Source organism: Ascaphus truei, chromosome 11 (assembly GCF_040206685.1).
Source record: "Ascaphus truei isolate aAscTru1 chromosome 11, aAscTru1.hap1, whole genome shotgun sequence".
In the NCBI taxonomy this organism is placed as follows: domain Eukaryota; kingdom Metazoa; phylum Chordata; class Amphibia; order Anura; family Ascaphidae; genus Ascaphus; species Ascaphus truei.
The window spans coordinates 46,634,323-46,660,082 of NC_134493.1; the positions used below are offsets into that span (position 1 = coordinate 46,634,323).

The 25,760-nt window shown below is 44.8% G+C and overlaps 1 protein-coding gene across 1 annotated transcript; it reads left to right on the top strand.

Moving 5' to 3' along the window:
- The first annotated feature begins 289 nt into the window (after nucleotides 1–289).
- Nucleotides 290–10,206, top strand: CLEC19A (C-type lectin domain containing 19A). Its single transcript, XM_075566067.1, has 5 exons — nucleotides 290–619; nucleotides 2,028–2,193; nucleotides 3,645–3,738; nucleotides 4,635–4,767; nucleotides 9,086–10,206. Exons 1-5 carry the CDS (start codon nucleotides 505–507, stop codon nucleotides 9,163–9,165), a joined length of 588 nt encoding a protein of 195 aa, XP_075422182.1. The 5' UTR covers nucleotides 290–504; the 3' UTR covers nucleotides 9,166–10,206.
- The last annotated feature ends 15,554 nt before the right edge of the window (nucleotides 10,207–25,760 follow it).

Genomic DNA, 25,760 nt, shown 5'->3' on the forward strand with positions numbered 1-25,760 from the left:
TGGTTATGGCGCTAAGGTTAAAGAAGTGCTCTGATATATTGTATGTCTTTATATAGCGCCATAAATGTACACAGCGCTTCACAGTGGTAATCATATAAATAACAAATAATAAAAATAACAGGTCATGGGAATAAGTGCTTCAGACATAAAAGTAACATTAAGGAAGAGGGGTCCCTGCTTCGAGGAGCTTACATTCTATTTATATATATATTTATGCTTTCTCTCTGCTAAAAATGTCCTGAACCCAATACAAATCAACGGGGGATTAAAACAGCGTCCCCCTAAGAGCAGCATTCTCCTGTTGGCCAGGGTGTTTTTCAACCACAGTCCAGCACTGCAAGAATTTTGGACAGCCTATCCCACAAGTCATTGAAAGTTAGTGTTCAGTGGGGGAGTGTTTTTCATTAGGATTACATCTGCTTCTGCAAACTCACCAGTGCTTAGGAAAGGGATCCAAGTCTGACTCAAGGAGGGCTTGACATATTACTGTCTTACAACCTGAAAATGAGACACTGTCTAAGTCTAAAAACTTCGATCCAATGGGATGTGTGTGCCATTCTTGCATTGATTTTTCTTACAACGCAAGCTTTTCCCCAGACTGACATTAAACTCAGTCAAGGTGAGTACATTTTATTTAGAAATGCAACTTGTAACTGTTATTGCTGCATTAGAGATCTGACACCTCTGTGTGAATACATTTGTTTTAGGATACACCCATGCACCTGGATGTACAGCAGAAGTTAATTAGTTATTTTATAAGCAATTGTCCATGATACAGAACTCGTACAAGACAGTGAGAGGTGATTCATCTATTCTAGCAACTGGACACAAATTAATTTCATGTGTCCAGTTGTCAACAGCAGATGCAGTAGTAATTACTCAGATGTTATTCACACATTTGGATATATAACAGACTGGTGTGATAAACTAGACATCCAATTTTACTCATGAAGCGGAGTATATGGAGCCTATTGTATATGGAGAAACAATTTAATATGACAGCTAGGTTTGTAATATAAATCAATGGAGCTCCGTATACTAAGATTACACTATTCGGTGTACCATAAGTATAGATATTTTCATTTTGTACTGTTATGGTCCATAACAGTACAAAGCTAAACGCTGTGGCACTAATATACCCTGGGTAGATATACTGTAAAAGGGAGTTAAAGCCTTATCGCCCTCTCCCAATATTACATACATATAATATACATACAGTACAATTTCAGGAAGTGATTTAATTTCTACTCTGTGTTATGGAAGTCAGTTCACTTTGATGTGTATGTATATCTCTATTTATATAACGCCATCCAGGTACATAGCGCGTCAAAGCTGTAATACACATGACCTAATATTATAATATATAATGGGAATAAGCGCTTCAGACATAAAAGTAACATTAGGAAAAGGAGTCCCTGCTCCGAAGAGCTTGCAATCAAAGTTAGTAGAACCTCCAATGTGTAGATTGCTTCTGTTAATTTAGGGCCCAGAGGTGTTTTCCCTCTGAATGGCGACCTGAGCACTTTTGAGCACCTGTTTTACAATAACGCGTTCCTCAGCGCAGCAGGTACAGAGCCAAATTACAAATCCACTACAAATTTGCTACATCCAATATGACAAAAATACACAGTAGAATACAGTACAGTACTTATATATTCTCTTGAAAAAGGGTAATTTAGTTTAACCCTTTGGCCAAAGCGTTGTAAGCTTGCGAGCCACGACAAGGCAGACCCAGTTCACAGGTCCTAACACTACCAGATAAAATACTAATATACCTCTATTAGGATTAAAATTCTCATTTACCTCTATAGAAAATAATAAGAAAAACTAACGTTCTTCTAACATACAAATAAAGATTCCTGAACATAGATCCAATTATGGGAAATACACAGTAACCCCTACTGTCTCCTGAAGCTATGTTAGTGCAACGTATTACATTAGGTAATGGTTAACAAGACATTAAAACCTGTCATTATATCCAATTGATTAAAGGCAGCTATTTTGTGTGTCTTTCCTTTCCCCCTCAGCATTCACAGACCTAAGCCAACCATTCGCCTGCCCTCTCTTTTGGACAGAATATAATGAGAACTGTTACAGGTTCTTTCCAATGAATAAAACATGGGCTGAAGCGGACTTTTATTGTGCAGAGTTTTCACTGGGCAGAAAGGCTGCCAAATTAGTTTCTATCCACAGGTACAGTATGTTTTCTCATTGCGAGCAGGAGGCAGAACAGGAGCGGCTTCTGTTAATCAGGCACCTACAATCACAGGCCTCTCCAATGGCAGTCCATTCAAATAATGTTTGTGTGCTGAAAACAAGTACGAGTACAAAATATGTTCTTTTATTTCTTGACAAAGTGGTGTAGGAGATTACTTACTAATGCCCCGCCCCCCCACCCCCCGGCTGCAAACCTAGGGCAAAACCAGGGGGGAGAAAATCGGTGTGATAAGTACAGATGTCGTCAGACTTAGTGTCCTCGACGCCGTGGACGAACAAGCAAAAGTCTGGCGCCCGGGACACTGTCTGATGCAATGGACCCCCTGCTGTGTTAACCCTTCTGTGCCGTGACTGCCATAGTCGCGTGACTGGTGTAACTCCCGTGTTTGCAGTCTTTATTAAATAGACTCCAATGTGTATCAGAAAAGTATTTTCCTCCCCTAAAATGTGGGCCATGTCTGTGTCCCTTTCCCACCCCTCGGCTACTGTATTTGCAACACTTTTTATCCATTTCAGATAAGTCAGGAGCAGTTACCAACCTTGTTCGGGGGACTTCCCCGCCCCATATTCCCAGCTTTCCCAAAGTACCTACACGTTCCCACACTTTCATGTCTTTTTATTGCCTTTTCTTCTATAGTTAAGTAATAATCCCTGAAGAACAGGGCATTACTGGCCAATAATGCCCTGGCTGGAAGAGTTGAAGGCCCGAGGCGAAGCCGTGGGACTTTAACCCAGCCAGGGCATTATTGGCCAGTAATGCCCTGTTCTGAGGGGATTATTACTATTATAGGCTAAATGTAGGCTTATTTCATAAATAATAGACACTTTTGTATAGTTATATAGATTTTTTTTATTAAAATAAAATGGTAAATACATTAAAGAAACTCTATATACACTTACACTTCAGATATCTATACACACACACACACACACACACACACACACACACACACACACACACACACACACACACACACACACACACACACACACACTGCAGTTCTACACACAGACACACACACACTGCAGCTACACACACACAGCAGCTCTACACACAACAGCTCCATATACACACACACACACACACACACACACACACAAACTATTGCTACACACAAACGCTGCTGCTGCTGCTGCTAATACACACATATACAACACAACAGAACCATACACACTGCAGCTTTACACACACACCCTATTTTTATTTATTTTTTTGTAAAAAGAGCCGCTGGCATGGATTGCCTGGGTTACCTTTGTGTCTGTCCATGTCTCTCCCATAACAACCTAAGACCTTAATAACTACACTAGTGTGGAAAACTAAGATTCAATATAATTGTAATGAAATAGCAGTTGCACAGATCAGCCCACTGAGCTAAGCTGACATTACTGGGGAGAGAGCCTTACTTAGTATTTCTTTCCCTTATCAGCTGGGATGAAAATGTTTTCGTGTTTGACCTTGTGAATAGCCAAGTTCCAGGAATCCCTACGGATATCTGGATAGGATTAAGTGACAGGAGGCAGGTGAGAATCACACTGTACATTGATATACTGAATGGCAATTTGCTCTGCATCTATCTGTGTGTGTGTGTGTGTGTGTGTGTGTGTGTGTGTGTATATGGATACTGTAAGTGTATGAGTGCACTGTATGTATGTAAGCTTGTGCATGCGTACAAGACCTATTATAAAGTTTTATGTCTGTTATGGCTTTACAGTGAGTGCCTCTGTTTCCCCTCTATGGGCCCTTGATAAGCCTGTATGAAACTGCTTGAGAACCAGGCTCAACAATTAGTTATGAAAATGGTATTCTGATGTTATATCTTATTGATAAACAATGCAGTGTCATACACCCGGGGGAAATATTTTATACACAGGAAAGAAAGGGGAGGGGGGAATTCACATAGCAAACCATAATTAACTGGAATTCCAGATATCCCTTATCAGAGTTTAGTAAATCTCCCCCCCCCCCCCAAAAGGGCCATATTACTAATTGGTGCTAAGCCGTAAAGCAGGGGTGCACAACCTGGGGGACGGATGAAAGTAGGGGTGTTTACAGCTGCCCCGCGCGCTTCACCACAACATTGAAATAAAATGCAGGGGGATCGCGTGAGGCCTCTGTATGTCTCTTATCTTCTCTCCAGTGGCTTCTGGCAATGCGTCGACATGACAATGCGGAATCAAATGGCAACGCGTCGTCACATGACGATGCCGGAGGAAAGTTATGAGGGGGAGGGGCGAGCGAGGGGGGCGAAAACAAAAAAGATTGCACCCCTCTGCCGTAAAGCACCGTTTGGACCATTAACTTGAGTTGGCCTTTAGGTACTTTATGCCTTTGATCCACTTAGCAACTATGGTACAATGTATCTTTTTTTACTCCAAGAGACACTTTCCTCCTCCATCTCTTTACTGCTCATTGACAGGAAGGTGAGTTTGAATGGACAGACGGGACACCACATGACTATAATTACTGGGATGGCAATCAGCCTGATGATCGCACTAACACCACTCCCGAGGATGAGGACTGCGTACAGATGTGGTACAGATATTACAGTGGTAAGTACAATAGCTACAATGCAAATTAACCAACTCATTTAGAACAACAAGGGGCTGATGGGCAGTTGTGCGTGCCTGATTCTCTCATTCGATTCTCCAATTTGATGTTCATTGTTGAGAATCGAAAACGTTTTGTTATAAGCTCTATGTCCTCTTAAGGTGAACACATACCAGGTGTTACCAAAAGTATATTATATTAAGAAGATATTGAAATACATCAAATAACAATGACATCTTTTTGAATAGTCTCCTACCGACTCTTGGACAGTCTGCACGTTTGAAGCTGCGTCCAATTGAAGGGCTGTAAAGTATTCCATTTTATGGACCAGTGGTTCCCAACCCTCTCTCGGGTGACCTTCATCCACACCAGGTTTTGAGAATAACCAATGCCCCTTCACAGAGGTAAATGTGCTTAAGTTGCATATGTATGGGATATTGGGTGGTTGCCACAGAAACCTGGTGTAGCTGGGGGATCCCGGGAGAGGGCTTTGGAACCACTGTTATAGACTGCTTGGAGATATATGAGGGTCTGAAGTAGTTTGCGCACTAATCTTCTACTGTCATCTTTGGAACAGAGGCGACCGCCACCTGAACCTGGCGGATTTATATGGTGCAAAGAGAGAGGAAAACTGCACCCGTTAGAGGCACAAATGTTATTCCATCTCGTTATAATATTGCCCTGTCTTGCTCCTCCCTTGACTCCTCGTATAACCTGCACTCTTCCTCAAACTCCTCATATAACCCTCATTCCTCCCCTAACTCCTCCTATAACCTGCACTCCTCCCCCGACTCCTCCTATAACCCTCGCTCCTCCCCCGACTCCTCCTATAAACTTTGCTCCTCCTCAAACTCCTCCTATAACCCTCATTCCTCCCGTAACTCCTCCTATAACCTGCACTCCTCCCCTGACTCCTGTAACCCACGCTCCTCCCCTAACTCCTCCTATAACCTGCACTCCTCCCCTGACTCCTCCTATAACCCTGACTCCTCCTATAACCCTCATCTACTCCCCCGACTCCTCTTATAAACCTCGCTCCTCCCCAAACTCCTCCTATAAACCTCGCTCCTCCACAAACGCCTCCTATAACCCGCGCTCCTCCCCTAACTCCTCCTATAACCCGCGCTCCTCCCCAAACTCCTCCTATAACCCACGCTCCTCCCCTAACTCCTCCTATAAACCTTGCTTCTCCCCAAACTCCTCCTATAACCCTCGCTCCTCCCCTAACTCCTCCTATAACCCACGCTCCTCCCCTAACTCCTCCTAAAAACCTTGCTTCTCCCCTAACTCCTCCTATAACCCTCGCTCCTCCCCAAACTCCTCCTATAACCCACGCTCCTCCCCTAACTCCTCCTATAAACCTTGCTTCTCCCCAAACTCCTCCTATAACCCTCGCTCCTCCCCTAACTCCTCCTATAACCCGCGCTCCTCCCCTAACTCCTCCTATAACCCTCGCTCCTCCCCAAACTCCTCCTATAACCCACGCTCCTCCCCTAACTCCTCCTATAAACCTTGCTTCTCCCCAAACTCCTCCTATATCCCTCGCTCCTCCCCCGACTCCTCAAATAAGTAAATTTTCACACTTCGACAACTAGCAGAAATACGACTCCGCTGCAAAAAAGATACCTTTATGGTATTTGTTGACTTCTCACGCGCTTTTGACAGTGTGGATCACCCATCGCTATGGTGCGCCCTCAAGGCTGATACGATACCACATGCCACTCTCAACATGCTAAGAGCTTTTCATGAAGGAGGTACAAGCAGAGTCAAACACATGGGCAGCATATCTGCGCAATTCTCCATATCCACAGGAGTCAAACACATGGGCAACATATCCGCGCCACTCTCCATATCCCCGGGAGTCAAACACATGGGCAACATATCCGCGCCATTCTCCATATCCACGGGAGTCAAACACATGGGCAACATATCCGTACCATTCTCCATATCCACGGGAGTCACACACATGGGCAACATATACGCGCCACTCTCCATATCCACGGGAGTCAAACACATGGGCAACATATCCGCGCCACTCTCCATATCCACGGGAGCCAAACACATGGGCAACATATCCGCTCCACTCTCCATATCCACGGGAGTCAAACACATGGGCAACATATCCGCGCCACTCTCCATATCCACGGGAGTCACACACATGGGCAACATATCCGCGCCACTCTCTATATCCACGGGAGTCAAACACATGGGCAACATATCCGCGCCACTCTCCATATCCACGGGAGTCACACACATGGGCAACATATCCGCGCCACTCTCCATATCCCGGGAGCCACACACATGGGAAACATATCCGCGCCACTCTCCATATCCCCGGGAGTCAAACACATGGGCAGCATATCCGCGCAATTCTCCATATCCACGGGAGTCAAACACATGGGCAGCATATCCGCGCCACTCTCCATATCCACGGGAGTCAAACACATGGGCAACATATCCGCGCCACTCTCCATATCCACGGGAGTCAAACACATGGGCAACATATCCTCGCCATTCTCCATATCCACGGGAGTCACACATATGGGCAACATATCCGCGCCACTCTCCATATCCACGGGAGCCAAACACATGGGCAACATATCCGCGCCACTCTCCATATCCATGGGAGCCAAACACATGGGCAACATATCCGCCCCATTCTCCATATCCATGGGAGTCAAACACATGGGCAACATATCCGCGCCATTCTCCATATCCCGGGAGCCACACACATGTGCAACATATCCTCGCCATTCTCCATATCCACGGGAGTCACACACAGGGGCAACATATCCGCGCCATTCTCCATATCCACGGGAGTCAAACACATGGGCAACATATCCGCGCCATTCTCCATATCCCGGGAGCCACACACATGTGCAACATATCCGCGCCATTCTCCATATTCACGGGAGTCACACACATGGGCAACATATCCGCACCACTCTCCATATCCACGGGAGTCAAACACATGGGCAACATATCCGGCCATTCGCCATATCCCGGGAGTCACACACATGGGCAACATATCCGCGCCATTCTCCATATCCACGGGAGTCAAACACATGGGCAACATATCCTCGCCATTCTCCATATCCACGGGAGTCACACACATGGGCAACATATCCGCGCCATTCTCCATATCCACGGGAGTCACACACATGGGCAACATATCCACGCCATTCTCCATATCCACGGGAGTCAAACACACGGGCAATATATCCGCGCCATTCTCCATATCCACGGGAGTCACACACATGGACAACATATCCGCGCCATTCTACATATCCACGGGAGTAACACACATGGGCAACATATCCGCGCCATTCTCCATATCCCGGGAGTCACACACATGGGCAACATATCCACGCCATTCTCCATATCCACGGGAGTCACACACATGGGCAACATATCCTCGCCATTCTCCATATCCACGGGAGTCACACACATGGGCAACATATCCGCGCCACTCTCCATATCCACGGGAGTCAAACAAGGTAGCATAATATCGCCTGTGTTATTCAATATTACAATGGATTGGATTCTCAGAAAAACATTTAACGACAGGCCTGGCGTACAAGTGGGAAGCCAGTTTATTCTCACGGACTTTGTATACATCGATGACATTGTGTTCTTAGCGGATACAGCCCAAGAGGCACAAGAAACTTTGAATGACATGCAAGCCAATGCAAAGAAGCTCGGATTATTCATAAATACGGAAAAGAGGAAATACATATTTACCGATACCCAACAGATTCAACTTCAACTGGACGGCAACCTAATCAAGCGAGTGGACTCATTTAAATACCTAGGGTCTATTATTGATAGCCAAAGCATAGCAGCTACGAACGACATCAAAAGCCGCATCGATAGCACCACTGCAGCGTTCGCCTTCTTAATGAAAAGCTTGTAGAACCAACAGGACGTGTCAAATGTAACAAAAATGCGAATTTTTAACACCTCAATACGCACTATTTTACTGTATGGCTCAGAAACATGGACACTACTCAAAAGTGACTATTAACTTAGGTCAACATCATGTTAAATTGCTTCTCAGAGCTTTACGCATCAGGCCCCAAGTCTCCGTGTTAAACTCCACTCTCCCATCACTGATCTCTGCTTCTTCCATTGCACCGCTTGGAATGCTCATGAATGACTTCAAAGCTTACATTTTGCCACAGGTGCTGAACCACTATTACATTCTAGAAACTACAGCTTGTTCATCCAAAATGTGATTCCCTTGCATTACGTCCCCCGTACGTGCACGCATAGTGTATAGTATATTTTAGTCATGACCATGTTCTTTTTCTTTTACCCCAGCCTTGCGCTCATGGAATGACAACAGCTGCAATCGCGGCTTCCCTTTTGTCTGCAAGATTCTATCTCTGGCAAACATGTGATCACAACAGGGCCAGAACTTTGTGCGGACACACGCATCCTACAGTTTTGCTGAAGCCACGATCTGACCTTGGCTGTGGTAAAAGAGGAGAAGATGTTGGTCCACGAATGCCTTCGTTGATGGCTGAGGCCCACTCCTATGTGTAGATCAATATTGATCTATGGAGAAAGGAAGGAGTATCTCATATTCATGACATAAGCTAATAAAAACAGGCCTGCTTCTGCTCAACCTTTGTACTTGGGGCACTTCTTACATTCCTATTTGTTTATGTCTAAGATGCAAATATACTTCATTAACGTGTACAACTCATCAAATGCAATTCTACAAACCTGTTTTTGGCACCATACACATGCTCTTTAAGGGCTTATGCTCTAAAGCGCATTAGCGCCGAACACAGGTATCTTTTTACATGTTGGATTGAGGAGAGTTTCGAGAGGTATTTAAGTCAATAGGTACTCTACTCAGTGGGATCTCTCTCTCTCTCTCTCTTCTCTCTCTCTCTTCTCTCTCTCTCTTCTTCCTTCTCTCTTCTTCCTTCTCTCTTCTTCCTTCTCTCTTCTCTCTTCTCCCTTCTCTCTTCTTCCTTCTCTCTTCTCTCCTCTCTCGTTTTCAAGAAATGTGAAGTTTAAAGAAAATACATAAAAAACAGTTACGAACAATTTTTGGACACATTTGCATCTCTGTTACAGACCATTCGACAGCAAAGAGATTAACAGACAATAGCTTCTCGCCCCCCCTCCCTTCTCCTCCCCCCCCCCCCCCCCATTTCTAAGCAGGTCAAACGATATCAATTGACCCCAGTAAATATTAGTACATCAAAAAATATTTTCGTTACACCACATTCAATTAAAACACTCCGATTACAAAAACATCTTTGATAAAACATTACAAATTGTTCAATTACATTCTCCCGGCGTTGATAAACACATTTTTTTTTCTGTGTTCTGTCCCTTTGTTATTTATGCAAACTGAATTATTTTCTGACAGAAAAGTTGTATATTTACATAACACATGCAGTATCAATAAAGAACAAAAGGTTGCACTGTGTTATGTATTTATTGTGCACGTCTGTTAACTGCAGGAAAAAAAATTCTACAGAATTATAGTTACTCATTTCCAATAAATACAAGGTATAGACTCAAGTCGGTGGCTATCGCAAATGGCAAAATATACAGCAATGCAGATAGAGCCAACGGTATTGCAACTGGGAGTGAGCCATCGGGTGCAGCGGCGTTGGTTACATCTGTAACTCCTCAACATGCTTGTAAATCACTAAATAATAGTCAAATGTAAAGTGTGTATTGCGGCTTTCAATGAAGAATTGGAATATACCCGTTTTTCCTAATCCCGTCACAAGGTGATGTTTTTTTCAATACATTTAAGTTGAAAAGTACATACTCGCCTTATAATCGGGGCCCGCCTCTTCTCAAGCCAATCAGCAGTCGGATGTATGAGGTAGGAGGGTAGAACAGAGAAAGCCCCACCTTGCGGGGCCTGAAGCAGCCATGTTTCTTGTGGAAGGAAGCTCAAACCGAGAGAGACACACAGAGACAGAGAGAGAGAGAGAGAGAGAGAGACAGAGAAAGACAGTGTGTGCTGCTGTTACCTGTGGGGCTCACAGGAGGACAAAGCCTCCGCTTCTGGGGAGCCTGGGGTACTATATCATTTGACGCCGTGCAAGGTAAGGAGGGAGGCGGCCAATGGAGGAGGTAAGGCATGGGGGTGGCCAACGGAGGAGGTAAGGCAGGGGGGCGCCGCAAAGAAAGTTTGCACGGCCCTGCCTCATAGGACACAATAATTACTATACAACCTGGAATAATATAACTGCTTTTTTGTATCACAGTATAACAACGATAACAATATCTCACATCAATATAATGCATTAACATCAGTGGTGGTCCCCCCCAAAGTACGGAGGGTACTGTGGCACCAATACCCCTGGTGTCCTGTCCCAGCAAGTCCCACCCAAATGTGAGGTAACGCTACCCCTGTGTGAACCGTTGGTGCACGTGTTTACCTTCCGGGGCATACCTGTACCCAGGTGCAGCTGGTGGAGCAAGGAACACTCAGGTCCCACGCAGCGGGGCCTCCGACATCAATCCCCTCACTCCTTAGGGTCCTGATCCTCTTCACGAGGTGAGCTCCAGCAGCAGGGTCTCACCTGAATGTCTCAGGGTCCTGTGGCAGGCCGCAGGGCACCGGGTGGCCACCCGGACACCGGTGCAACAATACTGATATGGTGCTAAGGGGAAGAGTCCCTATCTGGGGCCTTCCCTACACACTCCGCTGGGGTGACTTAAGGCCTAGCTGGGGCCTAAGGGGCAGGGTCTTGGCCTAGCCCATGAAGCACTGCTCCCTGGACACTACCTTTTGCAGACATTTAAAGATGGCCGCCGCTCCGGCCACACCTTCGCATGCGCAACAGGTTTGCAGCAGCCGTCACTACCTTACCCACTCAGGGCAAAGATGATAAAACCAAAAGAGAGAGAGTAAGCAAGGGAATGGTATAAGCGGTGGAGTTGAGGAAGAAATCGCCCTAGCATCAGTTTACCTAATTTGTCACGTTACACTCACTATATCCCTCTTCCCTAATTGACATCTTTTAAGCAATTATGTTTGAGGACAGAGACATATTGTTGCATAATGAAATCTAAGTCACCTGCTTCAGCACATTTCAAATCACTAGATACCTAGTATTCCAACATAATAGCTTCTGGCCTTAAATGCCCATAGCAATGTACTATAGGAAATTAACAATTCCATTTGAAATGTCACCGGAAGAATTTTGAAAGGTGTCATTCCACAGATACAGCCGTGGATTGAGGTGATGAACAGAGGGTCCATCCATACAATTAGCCAAACCTATGAACCATAAACGTATATGACTGACTGCAATGTCCACCCTCCGCTCCTCCATTCGTTCAACCTTCCTTAATGCCCCGTTTATGCTTCACCCGTCACACCACCTGGGCCACAAATTCCTTAACTAATTCACCCAAATAAATCTTATCCAATCAAATTGTCTATCTCGTCCATAGGCCACCTCCTGTAGTAGGGTCGGTTCCCACTGTCATTATCTCTGCCTGATCTCTTCTTTATTAACCGCACTCCTCGGTCTGACAGAGAGGGGCATGTGTGATTCTGCTCACCCTACCACTGGCGTGGGGCAAGCACGTTGACAAGCCTCTCCCTTCTGGGAGGATTTTCACTGAAAATGAAAACAAAAGAAACATTTAAGACTTCAAAAGGGATTTATTGTACTTTTATCTGTCTAAGTAGGCATCAGTAAAACCAAGATTCAACTCATTAATCACATAAATGCCATTATTTGACTTTGATCTTAAATAGGTCTTCACATCTAACCACCGTGATGATGACAATGGATTTGACATTGTCAGGCCATATATGTCTCTTTTTTTATATATATATATAAATAGATAATCAGGTAACATCTGTTGAAGTGGTTCCTTAGGTCTGAAAAGCACACATGATAACAACTAGGAAAAATACTCCCATAAATGATATCACAGGGTGCACACAAGCCAGCAGATCATAAAAAAAAAAAAAATACCTTTTCCTTATTGATTTGTTGAAGGTCTTTATTACGTACCATGAGGGGAGATGATAAGTATGCATTCTTGTGACTAGTTGTGATGAATAGAATAGAGTTACAGGTAGCTGTACTTTCAACGTGAATCGTGAATGATCTCTCCCTTAGTGAATGTTCTGTGTTTCTCCTTAAGCAAAAAACATGGGATCATTTTTTTAGGCAGAAAACTAGGTAATTTCCATTTGATTTATTTTCCTATATGCGAAAAATGTCCTCTGGCCCATTTCTTGGAAAGCAGACTTCCCTGGTGAGCTATGCTTCAGAGTGAGTTAGTACATTATTTGCAGTGAAATCATATATGATGTACTGTATTGTTATCTGAGCGTTGCTCTGCCAAACATGTTCCTTCTATAAGACGGCAATGTTATTATTGTTTCTGTATCATAAGAGCACAGGTGATTTATTTGGGTTCTTATTGCTAACATGAAGCTATATTCATATTTTCATATTTCTACTAGTGCAGACGGCACATGTACGATGATTATCAGACCTGGAGATTTTGTTACACAGGATAGAGGTAAATAAAATGAATTTATTCTCTAATGCATCTAGGGTTGCTAGGCGGCTTTTCCGAAAATACTGGACACAATGGTGAAAGGTGCGACATGCTCAAGACACACAAACACACACACTTGAGACACACACCCCTCTTTCCCCTCCATGCTGTTTCCTACTCTCTTTGGCCCCACCCCCGGGGCTCCTGACATCTCCTCATGGCTGCTGCTTGGTAATGCAGCCAATCTGGATGGAGGAAGCTGCCCAGCCACCTAGCAACAACCCTGCGCTCTCCCTGTTCGGGGAAATCATGCGGCCCCCCCAAGCCGGTCAGGTCACTATGTCCAGGGAGGTAATACCAGTATACACAAACATGTCCAGAGAGGTAATACCAATACCATATCCAATACTACCTCTAATTTTGTACTGGACCGTGTGTCCAAATACAGGAGAGTCAGGTTCAATACTGGACACCTGGCAACCCTATTATTATGCATCCACCAGTTTGGTCACTTCTAAGACTGTCCTTGGGGGAAGGTACAGAAACGTTGGATGCATTAATATTTAATGCGTAAACCATTTTATAATTAATGCTTTGCCACCATCCTATTTGGGGGATTTTTGGTGATTCTTTTGACATGTTGGATGTAACAAATGAGTTTAAAAGATGTCATATCCATTTAGTTTATGACAAGGTGATGTTACCACGGATGTAAAATTGGAAGAGTACCTCGTTGCCATAGATACCGAGGGAAAATGTTTTCTGGATGACACAAGAATTCCCTTTGGGTCTTTTTAAGTTTTTTTTTTATTCTAATATAAATGGACATATCTTTTTAAGTGCCAGCTGTCTAAAATAAAACTGTAACAAGAGAGCCCTAAACCCTCAGAAAAACACGATTGCACACGGAGATATAAAGATATGAAATCACAGTTGGTTTCTCTGCTGGCCTCGGAACACATTCTGCTGCAAAGATACCATCCTCCCACCATTTATTGGTGGTTTTCTATATATATATATATTGTTGTGTGTAATATAATGATCAGAGAAGTATCTGTGAAAATATGATACAAAAAAAGAAGAGAAATGAATAACACAATATATGAAAAAGAAGAAAACGCTTATTATGGTGTTTTCTTATAGTCACAGCTGGCGGGGGGGGGGGGGGGTACTGTTCAGATTGCAACTTGGCAAGGATGGTTTGGTGATCCCGTTTAAAGAAGGGGGAAGGAAGGCGTTGCTAAGGGCGGCTGGGCTGGTGATGTCCTTCCGGTTTGGTGGTGGTATGGTATACATTTCCTGCTTGGATGGTAAAGCTGGTGGGTTCTTGGGCATCATAGGTGATGCAGGTGAATCATCACATTTGGGTAGTGTTGCCAGGTGGCTTCTCCAAAGATACTGGACACAATGGCGAAAGGTGTGACGTGCTCGACGCGCTACTCAGCACACACCTCTCCATGCTGTTTCCTCCTCTCCTTGACCCCACCCTCAGGTTCCTGACACCTCCTCCTGATTGGCTGCTGCGGGCTACTGCCCAGCCCCCTAGCAACAGCCCTGCTCGGGGAAATCCCGTGGCACCCCAAGCCAGTCATGTCCAGAGAGGTAATACCGGTATACAAATACATGTCCAGTATTACCTCTTATTTTTTACTGGACAAAGTGTCCAAATACAGGACAGTTCGGTTCAATACTGGACAGCTGGCTAATGTTGAGTTGAGCACCTGTGGGCTAAAGCACCAGGACTAACCCAAGATATAGTTTCACAAATAAATGATAATAATAATATTAATAATAATAATAAAAATATATCATTATAAATATTGGTGCCACTAATAACTTTTTTATGGTGTTCACTTGAACAGGCTGCAATGTGCCTTACAGCTTATTGCAACTTAGTAAATAAGGCCTTATAGGTCTTTGCTGGCGGCCATTTAAATTTCCCCAAAATGCTAAGACTACACACAGTAGATATGTCTGGCGCTCCTGAAAGTAGGAGATGAAAGTTTTGGGTGAACCCTGATTCAGAGAATATGTGATTAAAAAACACAACAAAAAGAGAGAAACACTTGTTTGGGTGAATAGTCGGTCTGAGGAATTAGAACATTTCCCTTCATTTTGAATGAAGAATATATCGAGCTCATCAGCCCCTTTGCAAATACATGAATAATGATACAAGCTCATAGGGTGCGACATTTGGAAATTAAACATTACACTGGTTAGTTTCCATGGTGCTGGATGGAAACATCTGGAGTCTGGCTCATACAGCAGTAAGAATTTCCAGGTCACCGAAAAGGTTTGTATGGGGCCCCTCCCATGCCTTGAGTGAAAACAAGAAATGGCCATTATTATTGCACTAGGGACTAGAACGCGTCTCTTACTGTCAACCTCCAGATGTTCTTCAGAATCTCTTTGGACGTTTTTTAAGCAAAGAATGTCATTCTGTAGCTCTAGGTATCCTGTTAATAGCCATCTCTCAGAGTGATGTGGCCATGCGTGTACAGTACACCGAAAATGATTTTTGTTTTAAATGTACAGCAAATAAAAAATATCACTGGTGAGCACATTCACAGATCTCAGACACGTCTGCAGCCCTGCTTTTCCCCATTATCTCTTTGCATACCAGTCTTCCACTGCAGCCAGGGATTCTGGGAAATGACATGCAAATGAACATTTTAAAAAAATACGCTTTTTTTTTTTTTTTAAAGGTAAAAATGTTATTTTTGAATGAGAAACTTGATAGGCCTCTTGTTGCCTGGAACAGGTTATCACTTATTGAGCAAATGGCCTTCCTTTTCTATTACGAAATAAAGCAAACGCCCACCTTAATGTCATTTCCTTGATCTTTAGTTAGTAAACTTCCTTATCCGCTAATAAAAACGCCGTATCTCACAATCTGTAGGGTGGAAAATCATCATCTTGTATTTTGTGCATGCACAACAATTGAGAATCTTTGAAGGCAGTGATAAGCAAAACAAGAGAAGGAATAGCAATAAAACATCCTATCTGGCAATCCCAAACAAAATCAAAGCCAGATTGCTCAGTTTTCCCCACTATTGCCATGTTTTTGCTTAGGTTACTCGTCCCAAAAGGCTTCTGATCTGATGCAGAGAAAAAGCAGAAACAGCAGCGCACTGCCAGGGAGCCAGGTGATTAAAAAATTGTATATTTATTAATCAAAGTAACATCTCCCACAGGGGTAGTGCCGCCCTCCTACGCGTTTCGGACCTGCGGTCCTTTAACAAGGTTTGATCTGAGCTGATTTATCACTGGATGCGAAAATGCGTTCTTGTTTATCACAATTACACTATGCCTCTCATAGCAACCATTTGTAGCACTAGTACACACTAATCGCCATTTCAGCATATTTTGATCACTTCAAGAGATCTCTTACTCTTTCCAATGCTCTTTTTATTTTTTGAAAATGTGATGCTCCATTCTAGAGATATAAGCGTTTGATGTATCAGGTGTCCTGGAGGTTAAAAAAGAGCACTCTCCGAAAGGGGGACATGGCCCACATTTGGTGGTCATGTCCGGAGATTCAGAGGTACTCGACCATGATCCAGACGCTTATCTACGAGGTCACGGGGCTCCCCCTTCCCCTGGATCCTCTGACCCTGGTGCTGAGCAAACCCATTGAGGACCTCCCTCCGCCAATGTCTAGGCTGATCACGGCCATGCTGAAGGCTTCCGTGGTAACCTCAGAAGCTGGAGACCAAGAAAGTCATGATTTTTAACACTAACATTTTTTTAAAGAGCAGGATATGCTCAGGGGGAGATATTAACATTATGTCAGTTCAACTCATATAGGCTTTGAGGGGGAGAGATTGCTGCTTTAAGCTTATTTTCTACAATGACACAATGTGTCATGGTTTGACTTCATTTCAACATATTCCATCATTATGAGTTGAATGTTTGAGCTACACACGGCTGGGATTTTGTTATTCTTTCTAAACATTATTCTTGGCTGATACTATTTTAGTTGCGTTTCTGGCCTTGAAAAATGTGTCTTTTTGGAAAAAACACACAAGAAACAGCTTGGGAATGAGAACACGGAGGGATCACTGAATACATTAATGCAGAAGTAGTTACTTTATTTATTTTTTATCTTAGTCAGATACAAGTGATAGTAGGTTAAGGAAGCGGTGCGCAAAGTGGGGGGGTGCTAGATTTTTTGGGGGTGGGCGCAGCAGTTGTAGAGGTCCCGTGCTCTTCCCCAAGGCATTTAAATTAAATGCCAGGGGATCGCGTGAGGCCCTCTGCAACAATTAAACTTGCCTCGATTCAGATGCTGTGATGCGTCGCCATGGATTTGACACCGCGGTGTCATGCGGGGTGACGTCACATGGCCATCGCCATGGAAATGGGGTCACGTGACCCCGTGGCATCATTTGACGCTGCACACAAGCGAAGGGGGGGGGGGGCACGAGATCGAGGGGGAGCTGGCAGGGGAGCGCAGCTCAAAAAGTTTGCACTCCCCTGGGTTAAGGAAAAAGTAATTAATGATATACATGTCGGATGCACTAACCCCTTGCAGACGGACTTACCAGAACACCCTCCTACTGTCTCTGCAAGTTCTCCCCACTTACCACTTAGATTGTAAGCTCTTCGGGGCAGGGACTCCTTTTCCTAATGTTACTTTTGTGTCTCAAGCGCTTATTCCCATTATGTGTTATATTATTATGTCACGTGTATTACTGCTGTGACGCGCTGTTTACATAAATGGTGCTGTATAAACAAAGATATACATACATACATACACACATTTATTATGCCAGCAGCTTCTTGGCTTTAGTTCTTTGATAGACCTTTAGGGCTTTCCTATCACCTTTTTGTGGATAATATAAAGAGAAAAGCACACCGTAATAGTGCATTCGATAACAAATACATTTGTATGCATACATTTTTTCATTAAATTTAATTATTCCACCTCACTAAACCTACACTATTGCTGTGCGAAGAACCCTGTTCTATTGTGACGAGTCTATGGACATGATTATCATGACAAATTACTGGATAAATTACCAAGGAGGTAGAAATGAATCACTTAAATGTTGAGTATTGCAGCCTCGCTGGATATTTGATAAATGGCCATTGGTTCGATTCCAGACTTAATCAGTAATTGCTCTGGTCTCTTTCCACAAATTCCAATGAAGACACGTGAGAAGTGTTACTAGCTCCCATTTCTAACATATGTTGTGCAGGATCTGCTAAATGCTTTTGAAAGGCATGGGTGGAAATTATTAACCGTGAAAAGGGGTTTGTCATCACACTCTGGGCTTTATTTACTAAAGTCTCCCGTCTGGAACAAAAAGAGTGCAAGAAACTGCACCATTTTTATCAAAGAAATTGAATATTATTGATAGCCATTGTTGTTTGTGCTTTGATAAATACCATTACGTTTTTTTTGCACCGGTTTTGAAGCCGGGAGAGTTTAATAAATGTACCCGTTAGTATTGTTTGGTATTTCAACGTGTTCATTTTTAAAAGCGGGTTCTCGAATGTGCTTCTTTAACCTTTAACCTAGTACCTCCCAGATTGCCTCTCCAGCACGTCTGCAACATGCGATGTGACATAACATGACTGGTTCCCGGTGCCGGAAACGGAAGTGAAGGAAGCTACATTTCCAGCAGCTGATGGTTAAATTTAAAAAATAAGTGTACATTGTACGTTCGCAAAGGCCCCGGCATTCCAGGTCCGTCATAGGGGTCTGGCATTCCAGGTAGATAATAAGGTCCCTGGCGTTCCAGGTATGTTATAAGAGCTCCAGCATTCCAGGTACGCCATAAGGGCCCTGGCGTTCCAGGTACGTCATAAGGGCCTGGCATTCCAGGTACGCCATATGGGCCCTGGCGTTCCAGGTAAGTCATAAGGGCCTGGCATTCCCCGGCATTCCAGGTACCTCATAAGAGCCCCGGCGTTAGAGGTACATCATAAGGGCCCTGGTGTTCCAGGTAAGTCATAAAAGCCCCAGCATTTCAGGAACATCATACGAGCCCCAGTGTTCCATGTACATTATAAGAGCCCTGGCGTTCCAGGTACAGCATAAGAGCCCAGAGGTTCCAGGTACATCATAAGAGCCCCGGCATTCCAGGTACTTCATAGGGGCCCCAGAGTTCCAGGTACATCATAAGAGCACCAGCATTCCAGGTACGTCATAAGAGCACTCAGAAGGTTAAAAACTAGTGAAAAGAAGATCTGGCAACTAAGTGTATAGTTCTCACAGAACAGGGTGCTCAGACAGTGAGATGGTTTAACAAAAGTGAAAATAATAATGTTACAAATCTTCCCTTCTTTTAAATATGAATTTGAATTCAATAAATGTCTGGTGATACAAGATAAGGATGTGGTCTCAATTACAAACCAAGGCAAAGACCTCAAACCATTCGATACTGTATATCAAACGTCAAGGACTAAAAAAAGGGGCATTTGGGGGTTCAGACCCAAACAATGGCATTTTCGTAAAAAAGTAGATATTTTTATTTTTATCGGTGATACTCCATTAAAGTTTATGAGACATTGATGCTAAAAAATGAGTGAGACTGACTCCAAACCAGGGAGACTCACAGAAAATCAATAAGCGTTGACAGATCCGGACCATTGTCATAGCAACCGTGGCAACATTCATCTGGGGGGTCAACTGAGTGGGCAGTATTTAGAATATATAGAACTCAGAAATGACAATAAAATGGCACATTTTGCACTTCATAACTTTCTTATGCGGAAGAATTATCCATGAGAAGCTGTGAAGAAGATGAAGAGGATGATGAAGACGATGAAGAAGCTGGTATGTTTATACTTTTCTCTGCAATGCATTATCCAGGATGTTATTTATTTCGATTTTGGCAAATGACATCACACACATAGCACCGTACTGGGAGCCTGCAGACGAGCTGTCTTTGCGGTTACTATAGAAATAGTCTGTTTACAAGACATTTCTCTGAAGGACGCCTGTGCCATAAGTCATGTTAAACACTAATAAAAACGTGAAATAATCTAAGGAATTATTTTCCTTGAAACAACGTGACAGCCTCTGCATTTATCCTAGCTGACAGGGTGGAGGAAGCTTACAACTATGTCAAGATTGCTCTCCATTCTACCTAAGAGGGCTGTGGAGTTGCTTAGTGAGTAAAGACACTGACTGGCACTGAGAGTTTGAAGCTGGGGGGGCCTGGTTAAATTCCCGGTGTCGGCTCCTTGTGACCTTGGGCAAGTCACTTTATCTCCCTGTGCCTCAGGCACCAAAAAATAGATTGTAAGCTCCACAGGGCAGGGACCTCAGCCTGCAAAATGTCTCTGTAAAGCGCTGCGTACAACTAGCAGCTCTATACAAGAACATGCTATTATTACTATTAAGAGGGGAAAGGTTTCATAACTTTTTTTTAATCGCGTCTTCTTTTATTGTCACTTGCAAATATATTGGGCAGCAGCAGCCATTCTTTGGTTGCACACACTTGCACTGCTATACCATATACTGGTTCTGTTTGTCCACCTCTATACTGCTTGGGTTGGCCCTTATATTCAATATGCTGTGGAGCCGTCTTCCATGTGCTGGAGAAGATTGCAGCCCCATTCGTTTCAATGTAGCTGAGCTCTTCTCCAGCTCATGGCAAAGAGGCGTTTATCTCTGTTACACTTACCTTTGTATTAAAGCAGCTGTTCTTCCCTTCCCTCCACCACCCCCTAGCTCAGCCCTTTTTTTGTACCAGGATGGGATCCCGGGGTCCCAAAGCTGAAACGCGTTATTTTCAGCACCCACCCCATGGATCCCGAGATACATATTGGAAAAAGTAATGCCGGTAGTTCCTGGTCTTTAATTCCCCTGCATTATTAGGGATATTAGGAAATGTGCTTCTTTTTCCAATGTGCTTTTTTTGCAATGTGCTTCTTTTTCAACTATCTCTGGAACCAGGAACCCCGATGTTTCACCTCCAAGGACCCCGATGTTTCACCTCCAAGAACCCCGGTGTTTCACCTCCAAGAACCTCGGTGTTTCACCTCCAGGAACCTCAGTGTTTCACCTCCAGGAACCCCGGTGTTTCACCTCCAGGAACCCCGGTGTTTCACCTCCAGGAACCCCGGTGTTTCACCTCCAGGAACCCCGGTGTTTCACCTCCAGGAACCCCGGTGTTTCACCTCCAGGAACCCAGGTGTTTCACCTCCAGGAACCTCGGTGTTTCACCTCCAGGAACCTCGGTGTTTCACCTCCAGGAACCTCAGTGTTTCACCTCCAGGAACTCCGGTGTTTCACCTCCAGGAACCCCGGTAATTCACCTCCAGGAACCCCGGTGTTTCACCTCCTTGGAACCCCGGTGTTTCACCTCCAGGAACCCCGGTGTTTCACCTTCAGGAACCCCGGTGTTTCACCTCCAGGAACCCCGGTGTTTCACCTCCAGGAACCCCGGTGTTTCACCTCCAGGAACCCCGGTGTTTCACCTCCAGGAACCCCGGTGTTTCATCTCCAGGAACCCTAGTGTTTCACCTCCAGGAACCCCGGTGTTTCACCTCCAGGAACCCCGGTGTTTCACCTCCAGGAACCACGGCGTTTCACCTCCAGGAACCCCGGCGTTTCACCTCCAGGAACCTCAGCGTTTTACCTCCAGGAACCTCGACGTTTCACCTCCAGGAACCCAGGTGTTTCACCTCCAGGAACCCCAGTGTTTCACCTCCAGGAACCCCGGTGTTTCACCTCCAGGAACCCCGGTGTTTCACCTCCAGGAACCCCAGTGTTTCACCTCCAGGAACCCCGGTGTTTCACCTCCAGGAACCTCGGTGTTTCACCTCCAGGAACCCCGGTGTTTCACCTCCATGAACCCCGGTGTTTCACCTCCAGGAACCCCGGTGTTTCACCTCCATGAACCCCGGTGTTTCACCTCCAGGAACCCCGGTGTTTCACCTGCAGGAACCCCGGTGTTTCACCTCCAGGAACCCTGGTGTTTCACCTCCAGGAACCCCGGTGTTTCACCTCTCGGAACCTCAGTGTTTCACCTCCAGGAACCCTGGTGTTTCACCTCCAGGAACCCCGGTGTTTCACCTCCAGGAACCCCGGTGTTTCACCTCCAGGAACCCAGGTGTTTCACCTCCAGGAACCCCGGTGTTTCACCTCCAGGAACCTCAGTGTTTCACCTCCAGGAACCTCAGTGTTTCACCTCCAGGAACCTCAGTGTTTCACCTCCAGGAACCCCGGTGTTTCACCTCCAGGAACCCCGGTAATTCACCTCCAGGAACCCCGGTGTTTCACCTCCAGGAACCCCGGTGTTTCACCTCCAGGAACCCAGGTGTTTCACCTCCAGGAACCCCGGAGTTTCACCTCCTGGAACCCCGGTGTTTCACCTCCAGGAACCCCGGTGTTTCACCTCCAGGAACCCCGGTGTTTCACATCCAGGAACCCCGGTGTTTCACCTCCAGGAACCCTGGTGTTTCACCTCCAGGAACCCTGGTGTTTCACCTCCAGGAACCCCGGTGTTTCACCTCCAGGAACCCCGGCGTTTCACCTCCAAGAACCCTGGCGTTTCACCTCCAGGAACCTCGGCGTTTTACCTCCAGGAACCTCGATGTTTCACCTCCAGGAACCCAGGTTTTTCACCTCCAGGAACCCCAGTGTTTCACCTCCAGGAACCCCGGTGTTTCACCTCCAGGAACCCCGGTGTTTCACCTCCAGGAACCCAGGTGTTTCACCTCCAGGAATCCCGGTAATTCACCTCCAGGAACCCCGGTGTTTCACCTCCAGGAACCCCGGTGTTTCACCTCCAGGAACCCCGGTGTTTCACCTCCAGGAACCCTGGTGTTTCACCTCCAGGAACCCCGGTGTTTCACCTCCAGGAACCCTGGTGTTTCACCTCCAGGAACCCCGGTGTTTCACCTCTCGGAACCTCAGTGTTTCACCTACAGGAGCCTCAGTGTTTCACCTCCAGGAGCCTCAGTGTTTCACCTCCAGGAACCCCAGTGTTTCACCTCCAGGAGCCTCAGTGTTTCACCTACAGGAGCCTCAGTGTTTCACCTCCAGGAACCCCGGTGTTTCACCTCCAGAAACCCCATTGCTCCTATCCTAATAAAAAAAAAAAATGGGGCCAGGAGAACTGCTGTTTAATCTAGCATGTTCTTGATAAACCAATGTATATTATATTTAATACGACACTGACCACATGTTCAGTGCCATAAAACAATTATAATATTAATACAATAAAAACAGAATGGGCCAGAACATCAGCCTGACCTTGTAATGCTCCCACTATCAAATTAGCAGTTTTTCCATCATTTTTATACTGTTTTAGCTCATATTATACTAGGAGCCTAATTAATTAGGTCAACAATTTGCAACTTCACTTAGAGAACCATTTCCTCTAAAAAAACAAAAAACAAATTCCCCTTAGATTTGAAGCAGGGGTTTCTGCAGCTGAACCGCATTGATTTCAGCTCCGGGGACCCTCTGCTTCACTAGACACTTACAGGACGAGCTCATGTCAGTATCTCCTGCAAGTATAAAGGTCCTGCCGGCCAATAGGAAGCCTCAAGGGATGACATTGCATCTTCCTATTGGCCCGCATGACCTTCACACCGCCATTTTGTGTGCCTAGTCAAGGCTGCCCCTTCCGAAGTATCTCAGGAAGTAGGGGGTCCCGGAAGCAGAAATCAATGCTCAGCTCCAGAGACCCCCTGTTTCAAACATAGTAAAAAAACAATTAATAACCCCCCTTCCCTCCCCTCCCCTCCCCCTCCAACAGGTACAGGTATAGCCACTTTAAATCATGGGCCATAAGGTTTGATAGTAAATCACACCCTGGACTCCTTAGCTGCTTTTGCAATTTGGGAGTAATGTTGTTGCGTTTCTCTCTCTGCTGGTGATAAAGACTCACCATGATCCCCACAACCATTCCTTTATTGATCATAGATACCTCTCTGGTCCCATCCCGGTATATTAACATGAATATTTACAAGAAAATACAAAGAGACGCCTGCTCCATAGTGTCATATTGTTTAATAAAAAAAGTGTAAAAGTAGAGGATATTCTAGGAATTAAACTCACAAACACGTGGAATATGCGCATTGGCATATAACCCGATGTAGGTACAAAACAGCACTTTGTCCACTGCAGAAAACCGCCAAGAGCCAATGGTCCAGTGTAAGGTGGCGGGTATTAAATAGCCCACATTCCACTGGTGGCGAAGATGTGAAGGGAGTTACCTCTGCATCCTGATCGTCTCAGCCAAGGAATATATCTTGGATGTAACCCACGCTGGTTCAGAGTCTTCCGGGTAGAGATGGAGAGAGCACAGTCCCCGGATGTTACCTGCAATAACTGGAAGCATGAATTAGTTCCCAATCACGTGATCTATGACTTCTGGTTTGATCGGAGATATATATCTTGGCTGAGACCATCAGGACGCAGGGGTCACATATTGTATGTTTAATATTTTTCACGTAATATAGCACTATTAGACACTTTAGTATATTATTACTATTAGCATGATAGATTTGGCACTGATTCTCTTCCCCTTTTTGTTCTTCCCTACAACATTACCAAGTCTCATATTTGACATAGTGACTCATCCTGATCAATACATTGCTATAAATAGTATCAAGACTATTAGGAGCGGCTCAGTGAGTAAAGACACTGACTCTGATAACATATGACACTGAGTGTGAATCAGGGGAGCCTTGTTTAATTCCCAGTGTCAGCTCCTTGTGACCTTGGGCAAGTCACTCTATCTCCTTGTGCCTCAGGCATCAGAAACATAGATTGTAAGCTCCACGGGGGAGGGACTGTGTCTGCAACAATTCCTATGTGCTGCGTACTATGCGCTGTACTGTTATTGTGATGCGCTTTGCGCGCCATCGGGAGAAATGCGCTTTTTGAAATAAAGTTATTATTATTAAGAAAATGTGGCTTTGTTTCAACAGCTCAGTGGAAAGAACATGATTTTATCATTTCGGCTGGGACCGCAAGTCATTTCTTCATTCCCAAGGGCCTTTTAGTGCATTATTCCTGTCTGACTGTATACAAGCAACAACCTTATTGTGGTAATATGGCTGCCATGGGGGATGGATCAGTAACTACTTAGGTTCTGGAAGAGCCAGCAAATCACTATGCGGCTAAACGTAAAATAAAATATAAAACACAATCATTGACGGTATCTATGTGTAGAAATCTGCTAACATCACTATAGATCAGGCCTGGGAAGGGCCGAACTGCTCCAAGGAAAAAAAATTTGGGCCGCACGGGTTAAATCATCATCATCATCATCATCATCATCATCATCATCATCATCATCATCATCATCATCATCATCATCTCTCCTCCAGCACCTCTCATCATCATCATCATCCTCATATCTCCCCCAGAACCCCTCACTATCAACCTTTACGATACTCCCCATCTATCTCTCATACCCCCATCTCTCCCCCTCACCCACACAATACCCCCCTTCACATCAAACACACAATACCCCTCTCCACATCAAACACACAATACCCCCTCCACATCCACCCAGCC

Coding starts and splice junctions, on each gene's coding strand:
- CLEC19A (XM_075566067.1), top strand. CDS start 505: ATGAGACACTGTCTAAGTCTAAAAACTTCGATCCAATGGGATGTGTGT. Junction 3,739..4,634: donor GATTAAGTGACAGGAGGCAG/GTGAGAATCACA, acceptor GCTCATTGACAG/GAAGGTGAGTTTGAATGGAC. Junction 4,768..9,085: donor GTGGTACAGATATTACAGTG/GTAAGTACAATA, acceptor CTTTTACCCCAG/CCTTGCGCTCATGGAATGAC.